The sequence below is a fragment of the Ischnura elegans genome, chromosome 9, assembly GCF_921293095.1.
Source record: "Ischnura elegans chromosome 9, ioIscEleg1.1, whole genome shotgun sequence".
Taxonomy (NCBI): Eukaryota; Metazoa; Arthropoda; class Insecta; order Odonata; family Coenagrionidae; genus Ischnura; species Ischnura elegans.
This window is the reverse complement of record NC_060254.1, coordinates 76,922,134-76,948,107: the sequence shown is the minus strand read 5'-3', so window position 1 is coordinate 76,948,107 and position 25,974 is coordinate 76,922,134. Positions and strand designations below refer to the sequence as shown.

The 25,974-nt window shown below is 35.6% G+C and overlaps 1 protein-coding gene and 1 long non-coding RNA gene across 3 annotated transcripts; both read left to right on the top strand.

Annotated features, from left to right (window-relative positions):
- Positions 1-1,372: 1,372 nt before the first annotated feature.
- LOC124165255 (ATP-dependent RNA helicase dbp2-like) lies at positions 1,373-24,135 on the top strand. 2 transcript variants are annotated; one of them, XM_046542574.1, is made up of 13 exons: positions 1,373-1,583; positions 4,582-4,830; positions 6,894-7,019; positions 7,132-7,243; positions 7,901-8,089; positions 8,191-8,370; positions 8,742-8,914; positions 9,060-9,170; positions 9,266-9,327; positions 9,592-9,651; positions 20,690-20,929; positions 21,266-21,479; positions 21,761-24,135. In XM_046542574.1, coding segments are annotated over exons 1-13 (2,565 nt in total). In that variant the 5' UTR covers positions 1,373-1,581; the 3' UTR covers positions 22,608-24,135. The 2 variants fall into 2 exon arrangements, with proteins under 2 accessions (XP_046398530.1, XP_046398531.1); XM_046542575.1 differs by lacking the exon at positions 4,582-4,830 and having other exon boundaries at positions 1,374-1,583.
- On the top strand, positions 17,150-19,651 carry LOC124165257. Its single transcript, XR_006866181.1, has 2 exons — positions 17,150-17,186; positions 17,231-19,651. It is a non-coding gene; the product is annotated as an uncharacterized LOC124165257 (long non-coding RNA).
- Positions 24,136-25,974: the final 1,839 nt, after the last annotated feature.

The window sequence follows — 25,974 nt, the reverse complement described above, 5'->3', positions numbered from 1 at the left end:
AGAGAAGAAGTCAAGACTAACATTAAAATAGGGAAACAAAAACTGATAAGAGGTGGATGAATTCGGTTATTTGGGAAGCAAGATAACATGGGGTGACGGGAGTAGATAAGAAAGAAATTATCAGCAGAATAGCTGAGGCGATCGCTTCAAAGAGAGCATTCCACCAAAAGAGAGATCTGCTTACATTGGGAAACTTAAATATGGAAGTAAAGAAACAATTTATAAGAACCTACATTTGGAGTATGCTCCTATACGGAAGTGAGGAATGGACAATGACCGCAGCGGAGAAAGCAAGGATAGAGGCCTTCGAAATGTGGTGCTACAGAAGAATGAGGAAGATCAAATGGATCGACCAAGTTAGTAACGAGGAAGTCCTAAGAAGAGTAGGAGAGAAGAGAAGCCTCATGAAAACCTTAACAAGAAGACGGAACAACCTTATAGGCCACATCTTGAGACATGATGGCCGGAAGAAGACAATCGTACGACAACATTGAGGGACAAGTGGAAGGCAAGAACAGAAAAGGAAGACCTCGAACAAAATATATGGAACAAGTAAAGAAGGATGTGAAAGAGAAGAAATACGTAGATGTGAAAAGATTAGCTGATAGGAGAACTGAGTGGAGAGCTGCATCAAACCAATCCTAGGATTGTTCACCAATGATGATGATATCTGCCAATTATGATTGGCAGATATAATCCAGCAAATGAGTAATCGAGGCTGCATTTGTTCTAGTTCCTCACTAGACACCCCTGATTCTAGCTAATATGATTCCAATAAATACCTAGGGTGCTTACCATGGTATTACATGTCCTCCTATGAGGACAAGTTCTCATCTTCATAAAATGTTTTTTGAACAAATGCATTCTGATTCATGGTCAAGCCATCAACATCAGTCAATTAACTATCATAGAGTTTGTTACATCTCTCAATGGTGTAGATGGATGAGGAATGGAGGAAACAATCGAATCAATGGGAACTACAGGATGTGCTCGCAAGGTCATTATCTCCTTTTGTTGTTGATAACAATTGTTATTGCTCAAGACATATATGAGATAGACATTTACAACACTTGTATCGTCCGTCCGTCGCTTGTATTCAATCAAATTGCTATTATATGATTGTTGATTTGCTATTGTTGAACACATTTTGCAGCTTAGCGGCTATGGGAATGCAGCTGAATGTAGGCCTTACGATAAAGAAAAAAAAGTATAAGGTACATTTATTGTAGACATAAATGTAAACACATTTAAAAATGCAAATTAAATTTCTAAATATTCCTTATTTAGTTCCTAATTGAATCCAAAACGAAGAATAGACCAAATCGATTATTCGATCAGCCAATTACGCGAACGGATCCATATTTTTGCTTACGTCAGACCTCGACGCCATATTGTGAATTCGTCGAAGGGTTGATGAAGAAGCTGGATCGTTGATTGAAAATATTGTACAATTAGGTGCCTTTTTCTACTACTATATCCACATTCTTTACCAATTACATATTCCTCGACCTCATAGTCGCTAAGAGTGAAAAAATTCGAGCTTTCTTGACATCTACAGCTGGTTCCTGACTTTCTGTGATAATGTGAGTACATCTACCATGTATGTTACTGCCATTTTAGTTGTGCTTTTTGAGGAAATTGGAGAGTACTACAGTAAAAACTTGGCGACGTACTATTTTTGCGGGTAATGAAAACTGGAGGTCTTCTTTAAAAGTGTTATTTGGACAGTTCGTAGCGGTTGGTGTAAAGCTACTCGCCAAATAATTACGTGGTCTTGTTGGCGCTATTTACCCAATGTCTCGTATTTTTTCGATTTGTGCTAGGATTTGAAGGTAGATTTTCTGATTTACATCATCAATTGGTTGACGCGATTTAAGATTTCGTATTTTCTATATCAAGTAACTATCTTGCCCGAAATTCTCCATATTCGTGCGATACAACCAAAATCGAAACGAAGAAAAAGTATGTTCTTGATGAGGGAAGTGGTTTGTTCTGTTTGTCGCATCAAAGGTCTGTGCATTTCATTGCATTGTGAAGCTTCGAAGTGCAACTATGATATGACGTAATCTCTTGTCGACTACCTCAGAAAAATGGGTGGAGGTGTCATGGTTGAAAGAATCTTCGCTGACGGTGCTGTTGTTGCAATCGTCTACGACGTGACGTCAATCGTGTGCAATGGGTGTAACTGTCACTTACGGATGGTTTATGGGAAGGTACTGGTGGTTTCAATTTTTTGAATGTGCGGTAAATAATTGGATAAATCTAAGTTTGGTGAAGATCCGAAGAAAATAGTCCATTCGATAAAACTATACTGTTGCCATTACTTATTCCTGTAAAACCATCTTTCTCCAAGAAATTTTACTTCGGTGACTGAGTAGTGCGGTGCTTCTTTTTCCTTCAATTTATTGATTACGAATTATTGTCATGTAAACAGTCGGGAGCATGCGAGGAACTTACTGAATCTATCTTGATTTTTAGGTAAAACATGGCGTATTTTTCACTCTACGCCGTGGCGCTATCCTTAATGGTATTGTTTGCATTTCGATAGGTACTCAGAGCCCAAGGATTCCATATCGTACATCCCCATGTCAATTTTTACAGTCGGAAGTAATGGGCATTTGCATTTTTTTATTCATCTTTATTTTGATGTTCCTTACGGTTATAGATTAGTGTTCTTAAAATTTCAATTACTTAATGGATTTATCATTCATGAGTGCAAATTTACAATATTCAAGTTCGGACTAATTGATAGCCCATATTAAGAAATATTTCTCATAAGAAAAAGTAGAGAATTATGCTTTTAAAGTTGAAAATTCGCAGCTAAACCCTTGACACAAATGTATGCTATCATAATAAATCCTTGACAAAGGGGTCGCTTTTGCTGAAATATTATTTGTGGAAGAAGCAGCATAGCAGTCAGGCATCCAACATAACTGCGATCGCGAGGGCATTATTGATAATTTAATACGACTTTCGTAGTGTTTGCAACAAAATGGTTCTTCAATAGTATTTGTCAGGTCCTACCTAGCAATACCTATGGTGTGCACAAAAATGCTTTTGCTGAGGAAATGTCAGCTACAGAATACTTCGCAACTCAACCCCTTCAGGAATAAATGCTCGCCAAGAGGCCAAGACTATTGTGCACTCGATCATTAAAATGAATTTGCTTGTCAAATTCCCTTCTGCGATGAGCTATATACTCATTCCCAGCTACAGAAGGAAAAGCCCTCCCTCCCAACACGTACGGTTTGTTGTTCTCCCACGTGGAGGCGTGGTTCAACAGCATTGCCAATTCTGAGTCAATTCAGAACTTGCAAAAAAATTCAAAAATTTTCAGCTTCTGGGTTGTAACATTTATGGCAGAGACTGGACATCAATGGGGATGGGAAAATACTTCCGTATCCATGCCTGATAAGCTATTTAAAAACTTCCTTGGATATAAATGAGTAGGCAAAAAGCAGCTGGTGGATGAAATCTTTATCATCAGAGGGATTTGATATTGTGGGAGAAATCTGGATTTAGTGTGGTAATAAATAGAAAAATATCGAATTCTCATTGGTAAATTTCTGCTTTAGGGGTAATAGTTATTGTATAGGGTAGACCGATTTCATGCTTTAATAAATTAAAACTGAGTGTAATGATTATTGTACATTTTGATGCCATGTTTAGCTTATATATATATTTGGGCAGTGAAGTTTATGTGGTGTGGATTTCATGTGTCTCCTTTTCAATTTTACTTAAAGAAAGAGGTGGCTCTGAGTTTTACGTATAACTTTGAATGCATGAAGCTGATGAGAATCAGAAGGAATTAAAAGTATAATCTTGTGGACAGTAATATTATCTAGACCTAAATTCATTTCGTGCTTAGGGGCTACGTTTAGTAGTGTTTCACGTGACTAGGTGGTGAATTAGTCGTGCATCCAAATGTGTGTAGTTTCTTTAATGTTAGATATAGATTGGTTCTCCGTGAACACTTATTTGAATGTATTTTTGAAGTCTAGGTGATTTAGGTGTGCTATGTTCTTTTATTTTTATTTTTTAATTCTTGAAAATGCTAAAAATACTTTTTGATTTTACAGAAAATTTATTGGTTTGACCAGTTTCATTACTTGTGATATTTTGTGCCTATTCTTGTCAAGTAGGTGAAAACTGGTATTACCAATAAAAGAGTAAAAATACTAATTTCATTAATTAGTTTTTGATCTATCTCTATTTTGTTGAAGTGTAGACTTTAAAAGGCTGTTTTACCTCACATAATGTGTCATGGACATTTTTATTTTTTCTCGCCACATTATAAAAAATTTCTTTATAATTATTTACTGATTGTAAAAGTAAAGAAAAAAGTATTCTGGAAAGATAAATAAGTTGGAAGGAGCATTAGTGTGGCAATTTGATGGGTAACTTTTTCACTATTGCAAATTTGAGTGATGATTTTTTTCTCGATTGCAAATTTGATAGAGTGAAGGATTTGGAAAATATGCTTGGTTGATGAACATTTAATGAACTTCTATGTGCCTTCTTAGTGTTGAATGCACCTTAAATTTTTTTCTTTCCTTTTTATGATCCCTAAATGTGGGACAGGTTTCGTGAGCGCGACCAGAACCGTGATCGTGGGAGTCGGTTTAGAGATGATAATAGGGGTCGAGTAGGAGGTTTTGGAGGTGGTGGTGGAGGATATGGCGGTGGTAGTGGTCTCGGGGACTTTGGGAACAGGGGGAGTCTGAAGGGTAAGCAACCTGGGGAGCGCTTGAGGAAGCCTCGTTGGGACATGAGTTCGCTGCAGCCTTTCCGGAAGGACTTCTATGTACCCCATCCCAGTGTGGCCAACAGGTGAGGGATGTCACCTCCCAATCAGGCATCCTGAAAGTACAGGGCACCCAGTGATATATTAGTAAATGAGGCTAATGTTTTCAGTTATTTCCCCTCAGTATGTTATACATTGTGGTGCTGATTCATCATGGTCATACTTCTCTTTGTGATTGCTTAATTAACATATCCCTAAGAGCATTTGACATTTTTGGCCTAAATGAGTCTTCATAATCCATTATTGGCTATGAAATTGGTGGCATTTGCACCATCACAAATTTTTGTCTATTTTATGTATCATGGCTCGTCTGCCGGTTTTTAATTTGTAGTTTGTTTTTGCTAATGTGCTTGGGCATTTAAGCATTATCCATCTATGCAAGGATAGAAAATGGCCTTGCAAATGCTTCACTGGGATTTTACCTTAAGTATAGTGTTGTATCTTTTATCCAAGATTGTGTCACAATTTAATATTTCTGCAAAAAAATGCTGATGAAGGTGGAACTTAGTTCTGTCAAACTGCTGTTAAGTCAAAGGCAACTTGACATTGTGCTCTTTCTGTAGTGATGGAAGAGCACATCTTTCTCAGGAAATTTTGATGTCTTTTGAATGATTTTGTAAAGACACCTTGTCTAATAGGAGTTTCATTGCTTTTGGTAGAGTTAGTATCTTTTATTTATTCTCTATTGTCTTTTATTGGTAATAGTGGAGTGTTATATCACGTAAGTGCCTTTTTAAAATGAATTGTGACTCAATTTGGTACATTTAAATAGTGTCATATGTTAGGGACGTATTCTTTAGTCTGGTGTGATATAATTACCATTTTTTTAAAACTTTTGCTTCACTCTGGATGAATCTTTTTACATTGGGCAATGTACGATGTCTTTTTCTTGCCCATTTCGCTTTGAACTTGAGCCTCTCGCTGAAGCATATTACCTAAGTTGATTTTTTCATTTTTGTAGATTGTGTACCTTTTTATACATTGTAGACTCTTATTATTAAAATAGTGCAGTCCTATGGAGCTACTGGCTGACAGTGATCAATTTACAGGGGTTGAATCTATGTCTAGAATCTTTGGGGGACTACTTGTCGTATTCTTTCAGCTAGGCACTTCTGGTGGAGTAGGTGGATCCATATATGGGATCAAAATATTCGATTTTCCTAAACAGGTTTTATCCCCAAGTTGCATCACATGAAATACTAAGTTGGTATTCTTTAAGCCCAAAAAGAAGAGCAATAGCTGAGAATTTTGATATTGCTAGAAAATTCACTTCAAAGAAATCTGTTTGCTTAGTTTCATGAGAGGACTCGCTTCATGAGAAAGAAATGGGTGTTTCTCCTGAAGTATACTCTCTATCCACTGTAGTTAATTAAAAAAAACAACCTGGATCTCCCAAAAAATTAGATATTAGACCTCTTCCATTTCCTTTCTATCATCTCTCTTTCACCTCAAATTTTTCTGGGTTCCATGCATCTTCATCAAAGCTTGAATTGCTTTTTTGAATAGCCATATTTTTATGCGGCAATTCAACAATCGACGATTAGTATAGTCTGTTCAGATAACCTTGATGATCTATTATGCAGTGCACATGGTGGATGCATGTTTCTATGAGATTTTATTGCCCATCAATATCTGTCATAAATTTAGTCTTGTTTTATGCGAGTAGCACACTGGCTTACACTTTTCATTCCCCAAATTTAACCACACATTGTTTTTGTCATTTGTTGTCACCCTGTAGATTTTGATCACATGTTGTTTCATATCCTTCACAGGTTTAATATAGCTTTGTTTATGTTAACAAGACTACACAGCACTATAAATCATTGATAAAGGTTTATCAATTATAAATTGTCTTTTATTTAAGCATTTGCATCTCTCTGATTTGTTTGAATTTCATGGTTATTAATCACACCAGTCCTTGCGATAAATTAAGTGCTCTTTCATAACTGTTTATTGATATCAGATTTTAAGGGGCCTAGCCCATCTGTATTAATTATTTTTTTTTTAAACAGCAAAATTGCTTGTCTAAGGTTCAGTATATTGTTAGTGAATGTATTTTTTGTTGATTTTGTTGTTTCTGTTATTCCAGGACTATGAATGATGTATCCCAGTTCCGTCGCCGCATGGAAATAACCGTGAAGGGAAACAATATTCCTAATCCAAATCAGTTTTTTGAAGAAGGAAATTTTCCTGATTATGTCATGCGTGAAATAAGGTATGATGGTTTTAAGCTTTTTGCAACTACCAATCCTGATTTAAGGGTTACGCAGTTACAATTAAAGAATAGTTGTTCGTTAGATGATTCCTAATTTTTTCTTATATTTTAGGAAACAAGGATTTGAGGAGCCTACTGCAATTCAAGCCCAAGGATGGCCTATAGCCATGAGTGGTCGTGACATGGTGGGAATTGCTCAGACAGGATCTGGGAAGACATTAGCTGTAAGCAAGACTATTTTTATTTTTAGTGGCTGTTCCTAATTTCAAAAAAGTGCGATGATCTGGTGATCCTGCCCCCATGACTGCAAATATTGTAAGAATTTTAGTTTGGTGTTGATATGTCCCACCATCGAGGGATTGTAAATAATATGATAAAACCCCTATCTCCGGTGACTTTTTTTTAGAAAGATTTCCTCTTCCAGACTTGCTACTAGTCATTCACAATGCATCACCATGTTTCAGAAGGATAGGTGTAAGGATTCAACCATAGGGTCGAAAACCTTCTTCTACATAATAACAAATATTGTTCCTCACTTTTCTGAGTTGTTACTTCATTAGATTTTGAAATAATGAGTTTCTGCCAGATTCTGTATTTGTATCTTGTTGAAACTTATTAATTTCTATTTTTCTGTGCCTGTAAAATTCTAAGTTTTCCACCACTTCTACGGGTAAACAATGGTAGTTTGTTTTAGTCATCCCTGATTTCTTTAGGATTCCACTAACCTTCTCCCTACCCCATTTACTCCCTCTTCAAATATTGATACATGGTTAATTTAAATCATTGCCACTGGTGTGTGGGATGAGAAACTGAGTGCATAATTATTATTTTTTACGCTAATTTGTGAGTTGGCATTACAGGGAGTCTTGATCTCTTTTCAGTACATCCTCCCAGCTATTGTCCATATTAATCATCAACCCAGACTTGCTCGTGGAGATGGGCCTATTGCCCTTGTCTTAGCTCCTACTCGTGAGCTGGCTCAGCAGATACAACAGGTGGCGAATGAGTTTGGATCTGTTGTCCATGTTAGAAATACCTGTGTTTTTGGAGGTGCTCCCAAGGGGCCTCAGGTAAGGGTAACATTCTCGATGAATTCTTAAATTAAATGCCATAATCTACTTCTGCATTTGTTAATTTATTGGGATAATGCATATTATTATTCCTTTAACAGGCACGTGACTTGGAGAGAGGTGTTGAGATTGTCATAGCTACTCCAGGTCGACTCATTGACTTTCTGGAAAGAAATACCACTAATTTACGCCGATGCACATATTTAGTGCTTGATGAAGCTGATCGTATGCTGGATATGGGTTTTGAGCCTCAAATCCGGAAGATAGTGGAGCAAATTCGGGTAAGTTGTATGTAGTTTTATTTTGTTATTCCGAAGGAATATGTAAACACTTTTAATGTAACCATCCCTGCGAGAAGAAAATAACAACTTGGTCAAGAATTGAAGTCTCAAATATTTTAATTTAGTCTACATGAGATCACTGATTCCTTGTTGAACATTTTAAGTTCTTTTAAAATTGTCTTAGGAAAAAGTAGCTGTAACTGCTAAAAATATTTTTTAAAAGCTCATTTATATTACTAACATTTAACTATTCAATAAATGTCACCTCTGGTAGTTTAAACTTTTGTTTGATTGAAGTGTTATTCTTATTCTCTTTGATCTAGCTTGCTCTTTTTAATTAGTTGTTTAATGTGTACCTTTGTTTTATCCAGCCTGACAGGCAGACACTTATGTGGAGTGCAACATGGCCAAAGGAAGTACGCCAATTGGCAGAAGAGTTTTTGACGGATTACATCCAAATCAATGTTGGATCTTTGCAGCTGGCTGCTAATCACAACATTTTGCAGATAATTGATGTTTGCCAGGAGTATGAGAAAGAAGGAAAGTAAGTTTTTCAGTGCAATAAAATATTGCCCATATGTTTCTTACTTAGAATTGCTTTAGGTCACAAGACCCTGGAATTAAAAATTTCTTTTCATGGGTCATCCATAGTAGTAGTGCATCCATAAAACTGGATTTTTTTTCTTCAGGCTTCTAAAACTTTTGGCTGAAATTGGTGCAGAAAAGGAAAACAAAACTATAATATTTGTTGAAACCAAGAGAAAAGTAGATGACATTACAAGGTGTATTAGGAGAGATGGGTATGCATCTATGATATATTTTTTTCAAGTACTTGTGTTTTGTGTTGCCTTAGTGTTGCAGTGTTCACTTGATATTTCCATTATTCATTTTTCAGGTGGTCTGCTATCAGCATTCATGGTGATAAGTCTCAGCCAGAAAGAGATTGGGTTTTAACAGGTTTGGCCCAAATGTTTATGATCCCAGTACACATTAACTTAGTTTGTGTTTAGTCAGTCCTTCTCTATTTTTATTCTTATTACCATTACTTTGTTGCATAGAAATCCATGTTGTTGATGAGAAATTCGGAAGGGAATATTTAATTATTATCCTGAAAATATATTGTTAGAAAATTCATTTTGGGTTAAGGATTATTTTGATTTTCAGGTTGTGGGCTTTCATATGTATGTTGTATTTTAAAGATTTCTTATTTTTTTCTTACAGAATTCCGATCTGGGAAATCTCCAATTCTGGTAGCAACAGATGTTGCTGCCCGCGGTTTGGGTGAGTGGTGGGGTACTTTTCAATGACATGAAGGAGTGCCATGCCTTATGGAATATTTTCATGCATATTTTTAGTGCCATAATGACCACCCGTTCAAACAATGTCGGGTGGGTTTCCATATTATGTCATCATCAATTGCCCTTGTTGGGCTGAAGCAGACCAATCACCATTCTGATAAACTCAACATGCTCCATCTGTATTTACACATGTCATCGTGTGACAGTCATTGTATTTGTATTTTTGTGAAATTTATTTCTTCCTTCTATTTGTAGAAATAATATTTGTTAGTGAAAACAGCTGGTTGGAGAGAGTCTGCAATTTTCCTCGTTTCGCTGATCCTTCCCAAGTTGTGAGAACGGGTGGGTCGGCAACGGGGATTTGACGATAATGCATTATGGGAGCAACTGATGTAAAAATGAGTTCCTTGAAAACTATAACGATTGCGAATTACACTCAGGAGGGAGGCAACATTCTCAGGGAATGTGGCACAAGGATGGGTGGCCTCGAGAGGCTTGCGGTCGTACAACGCTCAAGCGTCCTGTTTCGAGAATTAAACCGATGCCAGTGCAGTGTATTACAATTTTTCTGTCATGCTATATTTGATTTATCTTGGGCCATGTTCCAAAGTTAAGCAGATGAGATTCTTAGTGTTTATATGGACTTCCTTTTATTTTGGTTGACAATTTCTTATAAAAAATTGAAGATTTGAGGTTGTCAGTATGGAACTGTTAGCTATTTCAGTAATTCCATTGTAAGAAATATGTAAATTGCATTCTATTAAGCCATGCTTTCTTTAAAGATTACAGCATTTAATAATCGCAGTGTTCAATTGATCCAGTGCTGCATTGATCGTGGATTTATTGCCCACAATTAAAACTGGCGAGCCAAGTAATAAGCTCCTGGCTATATCCTAGCTCTTACTGAAATTGTGATTTGACATTTAATACAAATTCTCAACTTTTCTGGGATAATGTTATGGCTTAGTCAGATGGGTCATTTCTGATCAATGGAATTAAGGCTCGTGTGCCACTGGCAATGTTCGAGTTATATTATATCAATTTTCATTTAATTGTGGTTGAATTTTGATGGGATGGATTTATAGGTTCTGTACGTTTTTGGAACATGGTCATGAGATTTTTCCATGATGGGAATGTGGGGAAATATTTTGGTTTTTAATTGTATATTAGACAACAGGCTTGAAAGGAGCACATTTACTAATGGAATGGGCATTGCTGAATGGATGGTACTTTCGCATCGTGTGAGTGGCAAAATATTGCACTTTTTTCCTCTCACAATTTCTGGAGAACTAATAATCTCTTCATTAAATCATAGGTATCTTCAATTATAAAATATTTTTATTTCTGAGGAGACGGATTTAAAAAATCATATCTCAATTGATATTTATTTTTTGGCTTCTAATAGTTTCTCATATTCAATATTTTGGGATACCTGATCCTGATGATCATATTCTGTGACACCTTAATTTATGGTGTTAACATCCTGTCTCCAGTTACTTAAATTCAAGATATTCCTTTGGAATTGACTTAACTAATGTGCATGATTTCTTATCTGGAAAAATGTAATCTGCATGGGAATCAATGATATTTCTGACATAAACTGTCTGATGTTCACTTCTGTGTTCGTGAAGCTTCTGCCCAGTTGTGTTGGAGTTCTTAGAAGACTCGTCTTCAAAGAAATCATTTTCTCCGTGGTCAATTCTTGCATAACATGCCATAGAGGCATTGTGAAAATTGGTGAATCATGATAATGGTTTGGCTGCTTATATTTTTTTAGTACTTAATTGATTTAAATGGTAGCCATTCGGATTCTAGGCCTTTTTTAGCTTGGAATAACTACAAAATTATAAATTATACCTCTAAAGAAATAGTTGAAAAGTCAAAGCGTTTATTTACTTGAGTTGCTTCCTCTGTGAATGAGCTGGGGTAAATAAGTGTATCACATTTGCGTTTTGCTTATGTGTTAGATATGAATAAAGTAAATCTAAATTACCATTGGCTTAGAAGAAAAAATATTTGGCGTTTTTTCTTCTTTTTGTGATTGGTTTGAATTTAAAATGCCAATGATTATTGTTCACTCTTAATCAGAGGCTATGTGAAAATATTTGAGAATCTCTGATTTCGTTAAAATATTGGAAGATATAAATGGATATTTGATAATTTTAAACTTTTATTAATTGAGTTTAACTTGTCGCTTTAATTCACTCGAAAGAAACCATCCTATGAAAATGTGTTGCCGATTTCAATGCCTAATTTATGCCAGTAACCTCAGGGTTGCTCTCGTATGGTAATGTGGCTCAGCATCTGACTCTTTAGATCATCAAGATGAGCCTCTCATTTGCACTGCCTGGCACTACGGCTATATTTCTCGGATGTGGTTCCTGGAGTCCTGTGCCACTGATGGTGGTACAGGCAGGCAATCTACACTACTACCACATCGGTACGACTGCACCCACTCCTGCCTTTCTCTTTGCAGAGGCACAGAGATGGGGAGAGCCTAATAGGCCAAGCGCAGAGGGAGGATGAAGTTGCATTAACCACCGAGCCGCTTGGGCATCGGTCAGTGAGGGATGATGGGAGAGGTGGTGTGTGTCTTGAATCGTGGCCCTCTGCACCTCCATGAATGCACAACTGAGCTGTCTGGACTTCTTTCCCTTCTGCCTGTTGCTTGGTTGACATGTCTAGGAATTTTGGCAGCAGTCTCGTAGAATTGCAAAAGTCTCCGTGCCTCTGGGTGAGGGCCGTCAGATGTCCAGTTGCTCCCACCTATGCTCTGTTGTCTCATGTCAATGAGTTGGCCCACCAGAAAAATGTTAGTTGTTTCTCATGTTCCCCACAAGGAATTGGTTTTTTAATATATATATTACATTAATGTTACATAGTTTACGTTAATGATTGGTGAGGGCATGTTTTATTTCTGAATGGTGATTTGGCCAGTATTTTAATGTGATAACTAAAAGTTAAGTACTGTATAGCTCATTTATTGTTTTGAGATTTAAGTTTTTCTTTAGTAGTTGTTGCTTTTTCTTTTTATTTATGCATTTTAAATTTTATTTTGCCGTATGTTTTATTGAGAGAGAGGTTTGATGTGAATTAGTAGACTTGTGCTTATGTTGCTCTACAGTCATGCCTTGTGTAGCTCAGTTTAGGTTCTTATTCAGGGTTTTATACAAACTATACATATTAGGTGAAACAAGAATTTACAGAGAAATAGGTTGGTCCTTAATACTCGGAAAATACGAAAAGTCTATGGTAAAACAAATTAACAGCAAGTGTTTGTGAGAGAAATATATTTATCAGAGGGAATTAATTTGCACTTCTTCCTATCTAACCTAGGTGAATAAAACTGTGAAACTTTTATTGTAGGCCAACCTATGAAAATTAGGAGGAGCTGATAGAAGATGGAAAAATCAGAAAAATGTGATATCTGGCGACTTGAAAAAAACTGGTTTTGCCATAATATCTTAGAATCTTGTGTCATTTGTATTTTTCTTTTTTGTGACTAATTTCATTTTTATAATTTTTTGGAAAGCCTAATTGCAGTGTAATTATTCAAAATGAACGCTGTATGGAAGAAGAGTGGTGACTTCAGTGCATAAGGGAAAAATGCTTAGTTTTCATTCAAATGTTTTCTTGCAGCATTTGTATTTTCTTTCTTGTACCAGATATTTCTCTTTTCACTAGCTTACCCCTAATTTATGCTTACAAAATTTCAAATTGTCTACCAATAGGGTGGTTTCCTATTATTTTTTATTGCCTAAGACGATGATTACTCCTGGAGTACTCATTTCAAGCTTTTAGATTTTTAAATGACGATATCTATTTTTTGCGATTAATTGAAATGTGAAAACTTTCAAGTGCGCGAAAACGTGACGGCTAAGTATGAATGCCGGTAAAAGCCTGTGTGACATTCTGGTTCCCGCTTCCGCCGTGTGAGGTGACCTTGGGGCGAGGATATTGTGCGCCACTGCCATGCTGACTGCTAGCAGGTAGCACTTGGCTTAAATAAGGATTATTAATACCTTACCAAATGAAGGAAACTTTCTGACGATAGGCAGTTTTAATAGGTGATTATTAAGAGATCATTCCCTGAAGTCTGTGCCTCATGCATGCATTGGTAAGCTCAGAAAATGTGAGACTCCTATCTACTCGTATAGAAACTGTGACGTCACATGGAGTGGCATCGCATCCGGCCTTTTTAAATGAGGTTAAAATTGACGATTAACATTGTCTAAACTGGGAATTCTAAAACCAAATAATTTGCATGTTATGAATACACTAATGGTGGGTTACGAATCGCAATCAATGGCTTTCATTTTCTTTGATGAAGGAAACTACCCTATTATGAGTACCTGCGGAATGGAAAATGGTACATAGTGCATTTACTCTATTCTTATTGAGGGAGTATTTATTTGATTTGTCAATGTCTTTCTTCCTACCATTGGATGCTTTGCCTGGAAATTCAGGGTTATGTGCTGGAATGCAGGGCAGGGTCTGGCACTGTTCAGGTCTCAAGGTCCTACTCTCAGATAAAGACTCCATGCTATCTGTGGTCATATGGAAGAACTGGTTGACACGCTAAGGAACTGTTCCGTCCCCAAACATGTTGCCTTTCGTCTGGCAAAACTTGAAATCTCCTCTTTCAATTTTACCATGTAGTTGATAACTTAGATACCATATAGATGGGTACAGTCATGCAATAGGCGAAGTAGGGAATTTATCTTCATTTTCATGGGCTACTTGTGGTAAATTATACTCACCTTACATCAGCACTTCAATTCAATTCCAGGATTTTACTGTATCTTATATTACTTTATAGAATTAGGTGGAGGCATAAATTATGATAGATATTAATGTCACTGCTTGAAAAGTAAATAGATTATGAAAGTCGCTTGATTTACATAGTTGTTATTTAAGCAACGCAAGGCATGATTGTATTTGTTTTACTGTGGTTTCTGCCATCAGTGTCCTGCTTGGTTCTTATGATTATGATCTATTTTAGTGATCTTCCATGCTAGTGTTAAAGAGCTACAAGTCCTTATAATTTCAAGTGTAAAGTGTAAAGACTTGGAAGATGATTTGAGACTGATTACATAGGAATTTAATAATTCCTTTATAAACTATTGCAATGATTATAATTGGTACGCAAACTTGTTGTTTTTAATGTAAGTAAATTACAAAATTGCTTACAGATAATAAGTTCTTCGCATGTGAATTTTAAATGTCACTGCTATCAATAGTGAGAAAATTTCCCTAGACAAATTTATTTATTAAGTTGACATAGAGCAATATTCATCTTGTTAAAATTTTCCAATTGCCCATGTTATTTTTAAGTTGTTTCATTTGGAGGTGGCACTTCATATTCATGGAATTTTAGTGAGTATGGATTAAATATGAAACTCATACATTTTATTGAACAGCATTAAAAGCGATTGAGATATTTGTATGCTAAAATATGAGATTTGATGCAGTAGGAATGATTTAATTGTGTTAGTTGAGGAGGGTGTGATACTGACATTTTTTCTGATATTTGCTGTACTGGAATAGCTAGAATGAGGGTATACGGGGTGAAAATGATAAGAATGTAGCAGTAAGTGACTTAATATTTGTAATGAAAAATGGGCCAAAGTTTAATGGACGGCAATTCTCTCATGAAAATGGTACAAACTCAAGTCTTATAAACTCAGATATTTAATTTCCTGATGCTCATGTTGTTATGGCAAGTTTTAATCCTATAATGTTGTTCAATAATGTATGATAAGAATAATACTGTGTATTTCTCGGGAGAAATTCCTGGTTAAGTGTATTTGATATTAATTTCACTTAAGTTTTTATGGGATATTAAGTTAATTGTTAATTAATCCATCGTTTGATATGAATTGAAGTGTGAATGCTCTAGTAAATAATTTCAGCCTTACGTGGTGCTACATGTGTTTCGAGTGTTTTGTATGCTATCATTCTAATTTGAACTATTTACTTTGCCTATTGAGCTTGCTTGAAATTCCTTTCATAATTTTTTGAGTGTTTTGCACTATATCCTTTTTAAGTTTTGGGAGCTTTCTCCGGATGGTTGGGGGCATTTTGTTATTGCCTATTAAGTGTGGAATTTGGAGATCCTCATTTCATGTGGTATTTAGAATATCCATGCATTGTTATAATTGTTTTATGGTTTTTCTTCAATGTCTTTGTAATGGTCATCACTTACTAGGGGAATGTGTTGGCCAATAGTTCCCTAAGTTTCGTTGAAGTCACTTAATACATTACTATGTCATTTTGATGAATTAATGTTTACTAATTTGTTGTTATTTAATGTACATTTAAAGAATGACAAGGATATTGTGTGAAGATATTATATTACCTGCACCTTGTTTCTATAAATGTGGTAAGCTTATGAATGGTGATAGTTTTCTTGGGGAAGAACTGACGGCTAGAGCGTTCAAGTTATTATGTGAACAAGCTGCCTAAGGCCTTTGACGGGTCGGCAATTAGCACTGTGAGAAATTAGTTCTCTCATGATGGTAGTTATTAAGAAGTGTAATGCACTATTTGAAGCCTTCCCCGCACATTTTACGTCGATCCTTCATCACTAACATGTATTGGAAGAGTTGCTTAAATAATACTGAGTCATTTTTATGTTTTATGCATTTTTATGTGGCTAGTGTTCGTGGGGGAGAATTGACAGCTATTGCATTCGAGCTAATCTGTAAGGAAGAGTCCTAGGGCTTATGATGGGTAATTGAAAATACAGCGAAAAATAGTCATGTTGGCTGCCATTAAAAAGTGGGATGCACCAGTAGAAACTTTCTATCAGTGCATATATGTTTCTGTGAGCCATCATTCTTTTGAGTCATCTATGTGGGCCAAGTTCATGGAAGTGATTTATTTCTTCAATTCATCTCAATTTTTGTGTAGATAATCATATTTATTGTTAATGGTATTCATTCATAATATTAATGTAATGAGCGCATGTGCATGCACCATTACCGAATATTAATGACATTAATTCTTTATTTAACAATAAAATGTATTGACTTGTCTTGGCTATCATCCACTCTCTCTGCTATGTTAAGAATCAATGGGTGAAATATTATTGAAGTCAGACAGAAGTTACGTAATCTATCTGCACTGATGCCAATGTATTGACAGAGACCTTGTATTTCAAGTTATGACAGACTTATGATATTTACAGAATCAAGGTGCCAGTCTTCAGTTATCGTCACATCCTTTGATGTAAACTCGTAGACATTATCCAAAGTGTTGTTTTTGGCTTGTGTTAACAGAAAGTAGCTGCATTAATAAGTGATTGGATATCATGGCAAGTTAAAACCCTGTGGAAGACATTTCAGCTCAAGTTTTGTAATGAGCATGCTTCGGAAGAAATTATCACCAATATAAGACACGGTCTCAGGTGTTATTTTGTGGAATTCTTCATTATAGAATAAAATAAAATAACTGTTTTATTCCACACTTTATTTTAAAGAGCACGACCCAGGTTTCAACATCTAATGTTATCATCAGGTTTAATCATTTGATTTGAAAAGAACATCTAGTGTTATCATCAGGTTTAATCATTTGATTTGAAAAGAATGTGTGGAAAAAAATGTTTTCCATTCATTGGATATGTATGGGCCTTGTTACCTAATGATAACACTAGACGTTGAAACCCATCGTGTCGTGTCGTGGGGTCGTGTGATTTACAATGAAGTGTGGAATAAAACAGTGATTTTATTTTATTCTAAAATTATCACCACTTAATAATATTTATGATTAACTGTGGATAAGTAGAAATCAAGGGCAGGAAAATGATGTGAAATGGTTTAGGTATTACAAAAAGGAGGAGGTACTTAAAAAGAATGAAAATATTTACCACCTAAGGAACGAAACAAATTGTTTCCTTTTTTAGCGATGATTACAATCTGTATTTTTGTGTGTTTAAAGTGGAAGAAAAGATAAAGGAACTTATGGTGATCTCAGGTTCAGGTACATTTCCGCAAATTTCATAATCGGCGGTAACACAGTAATGGAAATAAAATATTTGTCAACTTGTTATTTTTAACTAAAATTCCCAAACTTAGAGAGGTTTAGAGATGAGAGGAAAAAGCACATTTTTGTTTGATGATAATTTTGCTGAATGTATTTTTTAGCCTTTTAATGATGCTTGTATCCTGTATATAGTTGGATGCCACCAACACTCAAGAGTAGTCTAGAACACGGTGCTGAAGCTGAGCCTGATGGAAGTAAAATTGTAAATCTAGTATGGTCCCAGCACTATGGTGCATTCTTGATATTTAATCTTAGTGTTGCATGTTCTTATTCTTGGAACTCAATTTTTAATTGTCAAGGACCAATTTTCACCATAGATGTCAATGAGTCAGTGCCCAATGTGCTCAGCAGAAAATAAGTCCACCAGCCTCCAGTCATTAGATTTTTTTTGTAACTGCCCATTTCCAGTCCATTCTTGTCTCAATGATGCCTAAAAGTTGCTATAGTCATTATTTTCAAGCACTTATTATATCAAACCTTTTGTGCATTCAGACATCGAACATGGCCAAGTGATTTGTGTTTAGGATTGCCATGGTTGTGACTTCTGATTTTTATTGCACCATGTATTTGAATTAGATTTAATCATTGCTATCGGTACATACATGGTGTAAAAATTAGGTCCATATAGATGTATGTGGAGTCCTAGTATCTATTAATTTTTTATTTTGTTGCATTTCCTTAAAAATATAATTATTGTCAAGAGTAAAATTTGGCATTTAATCAATTTGCAATTATTAGGTTAATAAACTAATTATCTTTCATCCTGCAAATGCACAATATTTAAAGAAGCCAGTTTTCAACAGTGAAGGGATTGCAAAGACCTGTGGTCAAATCATATGGTGCATACTCATCTATATATGCTATATCTACATCTATATATACCCATGTGATAAAAGTGGATCGTGCACATAGGAAGACAGATGGTTTTATTAATGTGGTTAGAAATACCTGATTTATTATTACGTGGCCTCTCCTGATACTTGGTCCTGGGACCCTTCATAAGCAGCCTTGTGCTCTACCCATTGCAACTACACTACCCTGATTAATGACCCTAATTTATTTAGTTTGCATTCTACTAAAATTTTAATATCAGTGTGCTCCTCTGTTGGTGTCGCTTGCAGCTTATCTTGTTATCCTCAAGAGCCTTTTTAGTTTTTGTACGATTTCATTTAAATTCATGTATTTAACTTCGAAGGTAAAATACTAAGGGGCCAGTGCAAAGTTGCTTGTACTTAATTATTGCATTAAAGTTAATCCTGATTAATATGTTGCACGTTAAATCAATATTTCGGATAAATTTAGTGCAGAGAAAGTTATGATGCCAGAGTCCTTCAATGGGACTTTTTCTAGATACATATATAGTACCAAAAGGAACCGCATGCATATGGCAAATAATTATGGGATGTTCTGCTGTAATTAGTTTTTCATTAATAATTATATTACTCAGATTGATATTTAAAAATGATTGTTAAATTTTGTGTAACTTAATGCTCAATTTCTAACTAGAAAATCATGAGAAAAATGTGAGGACGGTTAGGGATGTAGTTTTGATTTTGGTCAAACATTACTTTTTCTTTGGTGAAGATGAAGTTACCTTCTATGTATCTGGTGCTAAGTATGCCATACTGCAAATGTATTCCATGTTGATGTTACATATACACATCATAAAGTTAGCTATTAATGGAAATTAGGTATGTATTGCTGTGAAAAATTCGATGCCATCATGACTTATTTATTTTAATTTTTTTTCCCCGAAAAGTGTTTAGAACTCAATGGGTATTGGCATTGTGTTATCGCTAGAGTCGGTTTGTTATGATAGCTAGTTTCTTTCTGTAAGGTTTTTCTTTTGATAGGGTTTTTCTCTGCTGGATGTATTGCTTTTCTTAAATTGCATTTCTAAGTCTTATGAAACCAGAATTATTTGAGAATTTGTCTCTTAACTTCCATGTAAGAGTGGAGTGCCCATTAACCTTGTATTGGAGTGATTTAATGCTTGCAACCGTTGAAGAATTATTTTGTGGGAAAAGTAATTTGGCATAGCATTTGTAGTCCTTGTAATATTTGTGATAATAATTGTGCAAATGGCAGGACTAAGGTGAAGTTAATGCTGGAACTTCATTTTTTGTGGCTTAGCTATTGAGGTTGAAGGACTAATTTTTGATTGATCTATTTTCATATGAAAGAGTTGTGCAAAAAATATAACTGTGAAAAGCTGCCATTGGGTGTAATATTTTTATAGCTTGTACTTCGGAGATACAATCATAGTAAAAAAATTTCAAATGTAATTAATCCATGGTGCTATTCAACAGAATATTTTCACATCTGATGAACAAGTTTGTACAAAAAATTGTTTTACTCTCATCAGTATTTGTCTAAGAGAGCATGTGACAACAAGGAAGAGAAACTGTCAATGGACGAGAATTATTACTGAATATGTATTGTGGCATACTTTTCTTTAAGAATGCAGGATGAGAAGGTTGGAGATAGGCTTGCTTCGTGCACAAAGGGAAATAAATGTCCTGTTAATTCAGGTCCTTTTGTTAAATCTCAGTTATAACTTTGAGGTTATGGTGTAGTGCTGTTATTCAGTGTTTTTAATAACTATATGTGGTAACGTTAACCTTTGTTGTGAAAGGAATTTTTTAGGTTTTCTGTATTGATAATGTAAAATTAGGCGGGAAATGAGGACTGCAAAGACTCAAGAGGTAATTGGAATGGTTCAAAGTAAGTTGAAACATTTTATCATTACATTCTTGTTTAATTTGTACTTTGAAACAAAGGTGTTTACTTTTTTCAAGCTTCTTTGAGTCTTCTCATAATCATTTCAAAGATCTGACTCTAATGGAATGATAGCATATCACATTTTTATAAAATTGGTGGTGTTAATTTCATTCAGAATCTAGTTTTCCCTTAATGTTACAGTTGTTGGTGGAAATATTGGATTTGTTGTCTTATTCGTATTTTTCATTGAAAAACAGATGTGGAAGATGTGAAATTTGTCATAAACTTTGACTACCCATCTTGCTCTGAGGACTACATTCACCGCATTGGACGTACAGGAAGATCTCAACGCACAGGGACAGCATATGCATTTTTCACTCCAGGAAATGCAAGACAAGCATCTGATCTTATTGCAGTGTTGCGGGAAGCTAATCAAGTTGTCAATCCTCACTTATTCGAGATGGCTGACATGGCTCGCTCTTCATTTGGAGGTCGAAGTAAGTGATCTTTATTATTTGTAGTGTGATTACAAGAAATTCTTAATTATCAACCATAAACTTAGCCTTAAATTGTGCGACTTGGGTGAATTTATTTTGTAGACTTGTTAGTGCGGATGCAGGTAAGGAGAAAATAGCTCCTGCTGGTGACTAGCAATTTGTTTCTACGAACAATTTGGATAAATGTTATTTTTGATGCTTTTGTGGTCGTGCTCTTTTGGGAAGGGTATTTTTTAATTGCATGTGTGGAATTTACCTCATTATGTGACTTCCAGGAGAAGTTTTCCATATCTTTTTTCCCAAAGTTTTCTTACTTAACATTTTCTTACCATGCAGGTCGCAACAGGTGGGGAGCAGGAGGTGGAGGCCGAATGGGAACAATGGGGAGGGACCGTGACAGGGATAGGCGAGGTGGTATTGGTGGCAGGGACCGATTCTCATCCTTTGGCAATCGTGGTGACTCTGGCAATAGTGCCAACTTTCAGCCTCTATCTACAAATCCATCATCTACTGGTGCAGCGTTGCTTGCTGGAAGAGGTGGAGGATCAAAGTAAGAATTAGTCTATTCATGTTTAGCCTATATTCATCGTCTACCTTAACCTTAAGTTAAAATTTTTATTTTTGGATGTTGAGTAACACTTCAAAGATACTTGGAAAAAAATCATTGAGTGATTAATTTGGAGGTTTAAGTGGAGAGTACTAGTTTTTTTTGTATTGCTCAAGTATTTGGTATCTGATATGCAATGTTTGATTGTCTCATGGTAGTATCACATCAGATATGCACTGCAAATTGTCGCCTAATTGTCTTCCTTCTGTGTGTGGTCTTTGCAGAAGTAATACTGGCTCAAGCAGTCAACCTGGTCGAATGTTGTCAAACTATGGATACGGTCATCAGGACCACAACCAGCAGCAGTCAAGTCAGACTCCACGCCACCAAAACTCAAATTCAACTCCACAGTACCAACCCTTGCTGCCTAAACCTACTCAAACTCCAGGACACCATCACAATCAGCCGCAATCTACAAACCAGCAGTTCTTGCATCCTCCTCCCAAGCATCAGCAAAACCACCACAACAGTCAGCATTCTCAGAGTCAAAATCACACCCCAAATCAGTATCACCACCAAAATCAAGTGCATCAAAATAGCCATCAGAATCACCATCAGACCCAGTCCCATCATCAAAATACACCTCAGCAGTCCTTAACTAATCAGAATCAGTCACATCACCAGCCCAGTCATCAGAACCAGCATCATCACCAGAATCACCAAAGCCAAACTCATCAGCCGAATCAGTCACATCACCAGAACCAGATGCATCACCAGGCTCAGCCCCTCCTGGCGAACCACCAACCCAACCATCATGGCCAACCCCCTCATCAGGCCCAGCAGAATCATGTTGCACAATTCCAACCCAATCAGCCTCCTCCTCAGTATCAGCAGAGTCATGTTCGTAATCATTCCATGCCAAATTCTGGGAGCCATGGTGGAGGAAACTATCCTGGGGGAGCAGCGGCACCACAAAGTAACAGCACAGCTGCAACCAATGCATCAATCGCTGCATCTTACTTTGCTTCTCCTCCTCCTCCACCACCACCAGAGCCTGCACCAGCAGCTCAGCCATCCTTCTATAAGAGCGCACAATCTGCTATTGGTAATGGATATGCCTACAAGCGATAAGGATAGGATCACTTAGGACCAAAGATTAGTAGTTATTTTGGACATGTTGCAATGCGTTGTTGAGGGATAATTAATTGTATCATGTTTGGAGTGCTGTGGTGACTTTCAATAAGTCTTTATTGCGTGTGTACTATTTCATAGAACTTTAAATTCATTTCTGCTGGCAAGTTTATGTCGTACTATTCCTAATTACTGGCGTAATTAAATTTTCACATAATTGTATAACAGGTTTCTGGTGTAATATCTTAGGAAATCTTGATTTTGTGGTGGTTTTGCTATTTGGATAAATTTACTAAAACCTGAATTTTGTTAGCTTTTGTGTTTTCTCTGGGATTCCAGCAATATTTTTGCATGGAATGGTTCTTCAGTGTCATGAATTAATGTCCATTCCTGTAAAAATTATTGGATAGACTGTTAAGAAAATTCTATTGGTGGTAAATTGTCTGTTTAAGTAGAATTTTGTACTTCTGTACATTTCAAAGCCTTCATTATCACATCTGCTGACATTTTAATTTGCCTTAAGTGAATTGGCTTCTGAAGAAGGAATACGTTGGAGAATCAAGGTAAACTTAAGAAGTTCAACTGAGTCAATTCTCTGAGAGTTTAGTCTGTGATCATGCGGACACTGTGAGTCATTAACCCTTCAGCATTGACATTTTCATTTTATCTTGAAGTTGGAAAGTGAATTGTGGAAGGGTATGTTGTAGTACCAAACCTGGTATGTGATGAGGTCAGAGTTGCTGTTAGTTAGTGCACCTTCACTTAAAATGACTAATATTCGTACTATTTTTCTATTTATAGAATTAGGAAGATCAAATTGCAACTGATTGGAAAATATTTATAAATTCCAAATTGTTGATGGCATATTTGTGATCTTCGCCATTTTTATTTAATTTGTTCAGATATTATGTACTTCTATTGTCATACATAGTAATTATACATAAATATATTAATGAATATTCCATAATATGTGTGATTATTTTGTCATAAGAGCCTGTTACTTTGACTTGTATTTAAGGACACACTTTATAAGGATGAAATTGCCTTTTATTTGTTTAATTTTTATGAATCTTATGATTTTTGTTATTTAAATAACCATTTTTGCACTTCAAGGAAGCTACATATTTGTTTGATAATAGACACTTAAACAATCTATATTTTACATTCTAGTTATTATTTATGATGAAAAATTCTGTCACAGTCCATTATTAAAGCAGTGAATATCATTGCTGTGAAAGAATCCTGTTCAATATATCTGCTAATGGTTGAGTTGATTGCAATTACTTCTCCAGTTGACCACTTTTAGTTTTGAAGAGGTGAAAAATGCATGGTTTTATTAGTTTACTAGGATGTATCTTTTCCTTTGTTTTGGTCAAAACCAAATCCTTACCTGTTTATGGAGTGTAAATTTTGTTGTTATTTATGGCACTAGTAAAGAACCAATCTCTGGGTCCAGTCTTAATACCGTAATGTTCCCCGTGTGATACTGGTTTCAGTTTTCATTTTGAAATAAATTTTTTTAAACTGAGACTATTAGTTTTTCTTTTACCTTTCTGATTGGTCGTATTCGTATTAAGAGGCTTACATATTCAAATGTGCAATAAACATTCTCACGGTGTAGTATTAATGATTCCAAGGGATACATTATTAACCGCTTATTTAATGCAGAAAAGAGGGGTGGCCTTTACAGAAGAACTGTGATTGAAGTTTTTTGCCGGAGAGATTTAATACGAGTATGCTTGCATAGTGGAGTGCATTGTATTTTCTCGTGACTTAGCATTAAAAGTTACTTCCTGACTACACTTACATCTTGATACTTCAAATTTTAATTGGGATATTATTGCACTAGTTACGAAGTGAATTGAGGCTGTGCATGTTAGACATTTTAAAATGGGTTTGAATCTTTGAGGCTCTACAATTTTTTTGAATTTGGTTGGAATATTTCAAGGATCAATATGTATTTGTTCCAAAGAAAAAGTTAACTAGAACGATATAATTTGTTACTAATGTAGCATTTTAATTATGTACTTATCAAAGTCATAATGTGGAAGAATGTGAGGTTTTAATGAGAGAGACTCAGTTCAATAATTTGTTGAATTGTTTTTTTTTTTTCATGTTACGTCTCCACTTAGCTATGGAATATGAATGTGATTTTCAGTGTATTTTTGTGTATTAATAATGGTACTCGTGTGGATTTTTATTGATAATAGGCCCTGTACTTAGTATTGGTCAGTAGAAATGGTTTTTGTTAAACATTCCTTTTTTATCTGCCGTTGATGTTTGTGTAGTCTTTTAAATGAGAAGAGATAAAATAAAATTTATCTTCTGAAAGTTCCTATTATGTGTAAAGGCTTATTTGATAATGCAATTGAATTTGAAGAGTATCATACGAAACATGATAATTTGTACAGATAGTTACCCAAGCAAATATGCAGTGGGAATGAATTTGAAAAGGGAATAAAGTTTGGCTTAAAAGTTTAGAAAAATAATATCAGTTGAATTAGAGCTTCAGACAGTTCAGAAACTATAAGAATAACATAGGATATCGATATGGCTCCTATTAATAGGATTTTTCTGCCATTTGCTGCATATTTCAGCTACCTAATGCTCGTCTCTGAGCCATTTATCACGAGTTACCCACATGACTGATTCCCACTGTCAGATGTGAGCTGAGGAGACCATGTCCATGTGATTGTGTTGGATTTGATTCAACAACATTCAGTTGTAGGGAGAGAGCAGCTATTCCCATGACCCAATCCAGTGAAGATAACAGCTTGACCAATTATCAAGTTTGGTGAAATTTAAGTTTCTTATTTATTGTGTTATTCAGTCTTTCTTTTGTTCGGCAAGGCAAGCACTGGCTCAAGTAAAGTACTTGTGATTTATGAATAATTTTTGTTGCAAATGAGTGCAGTGAATCAATGAGTTACTCATTGGTTATTTCAAAAGGATAGAAACTTTTTTTGAAGTTGATATGTAAATGATTGTGCTGATAAACTGGTCACTGCTTGATTTGTTCGAAGGTAGCTTGTGAATTTGAGTTCTGCACTACACATAAAATGACTGCATTGTCGACTACATACTTCTCTGCAGAATTCAGAAGTGAACTGATATGCTGGTCTCGCTCGTATTTTCTTGCTATCCTTTAGTCCCTCGACTGTTATCTTAATCAGGATACCATGCCTCAAGATACAACCATTTAGACGTCTGTCTTCTTTAAAAGTTATTTTTTTATATCCCAACATTTTAGTAAAGGGGAATGTCACAAACGGAAGTGAGGTTGATTGGTTGAGGCGTAACTTTGTGAAATTAAAAGTATACTCACTGATATGAAGTTACGAATTTGGTATTAATATTGCGTGAAATA

Coding starts and splice junctions, on each gene's coding strand:
- LOC124165255 (XM_046542574.1), top strand. Junction 4,831..6,893: donor CATCCCAGTGTGGCCAACAG/GTGAGGGATGTC, acceptor CTGTTATTCCAG/GACTATGAATGATGTATCCC. Junction 7,244..7,900: donor GATCTGGGAAGACATTAGCT/GTAAGCAAGACT, acceptor ATCTCTTTTCAG/TACATCCTCCCAGCTATTGT.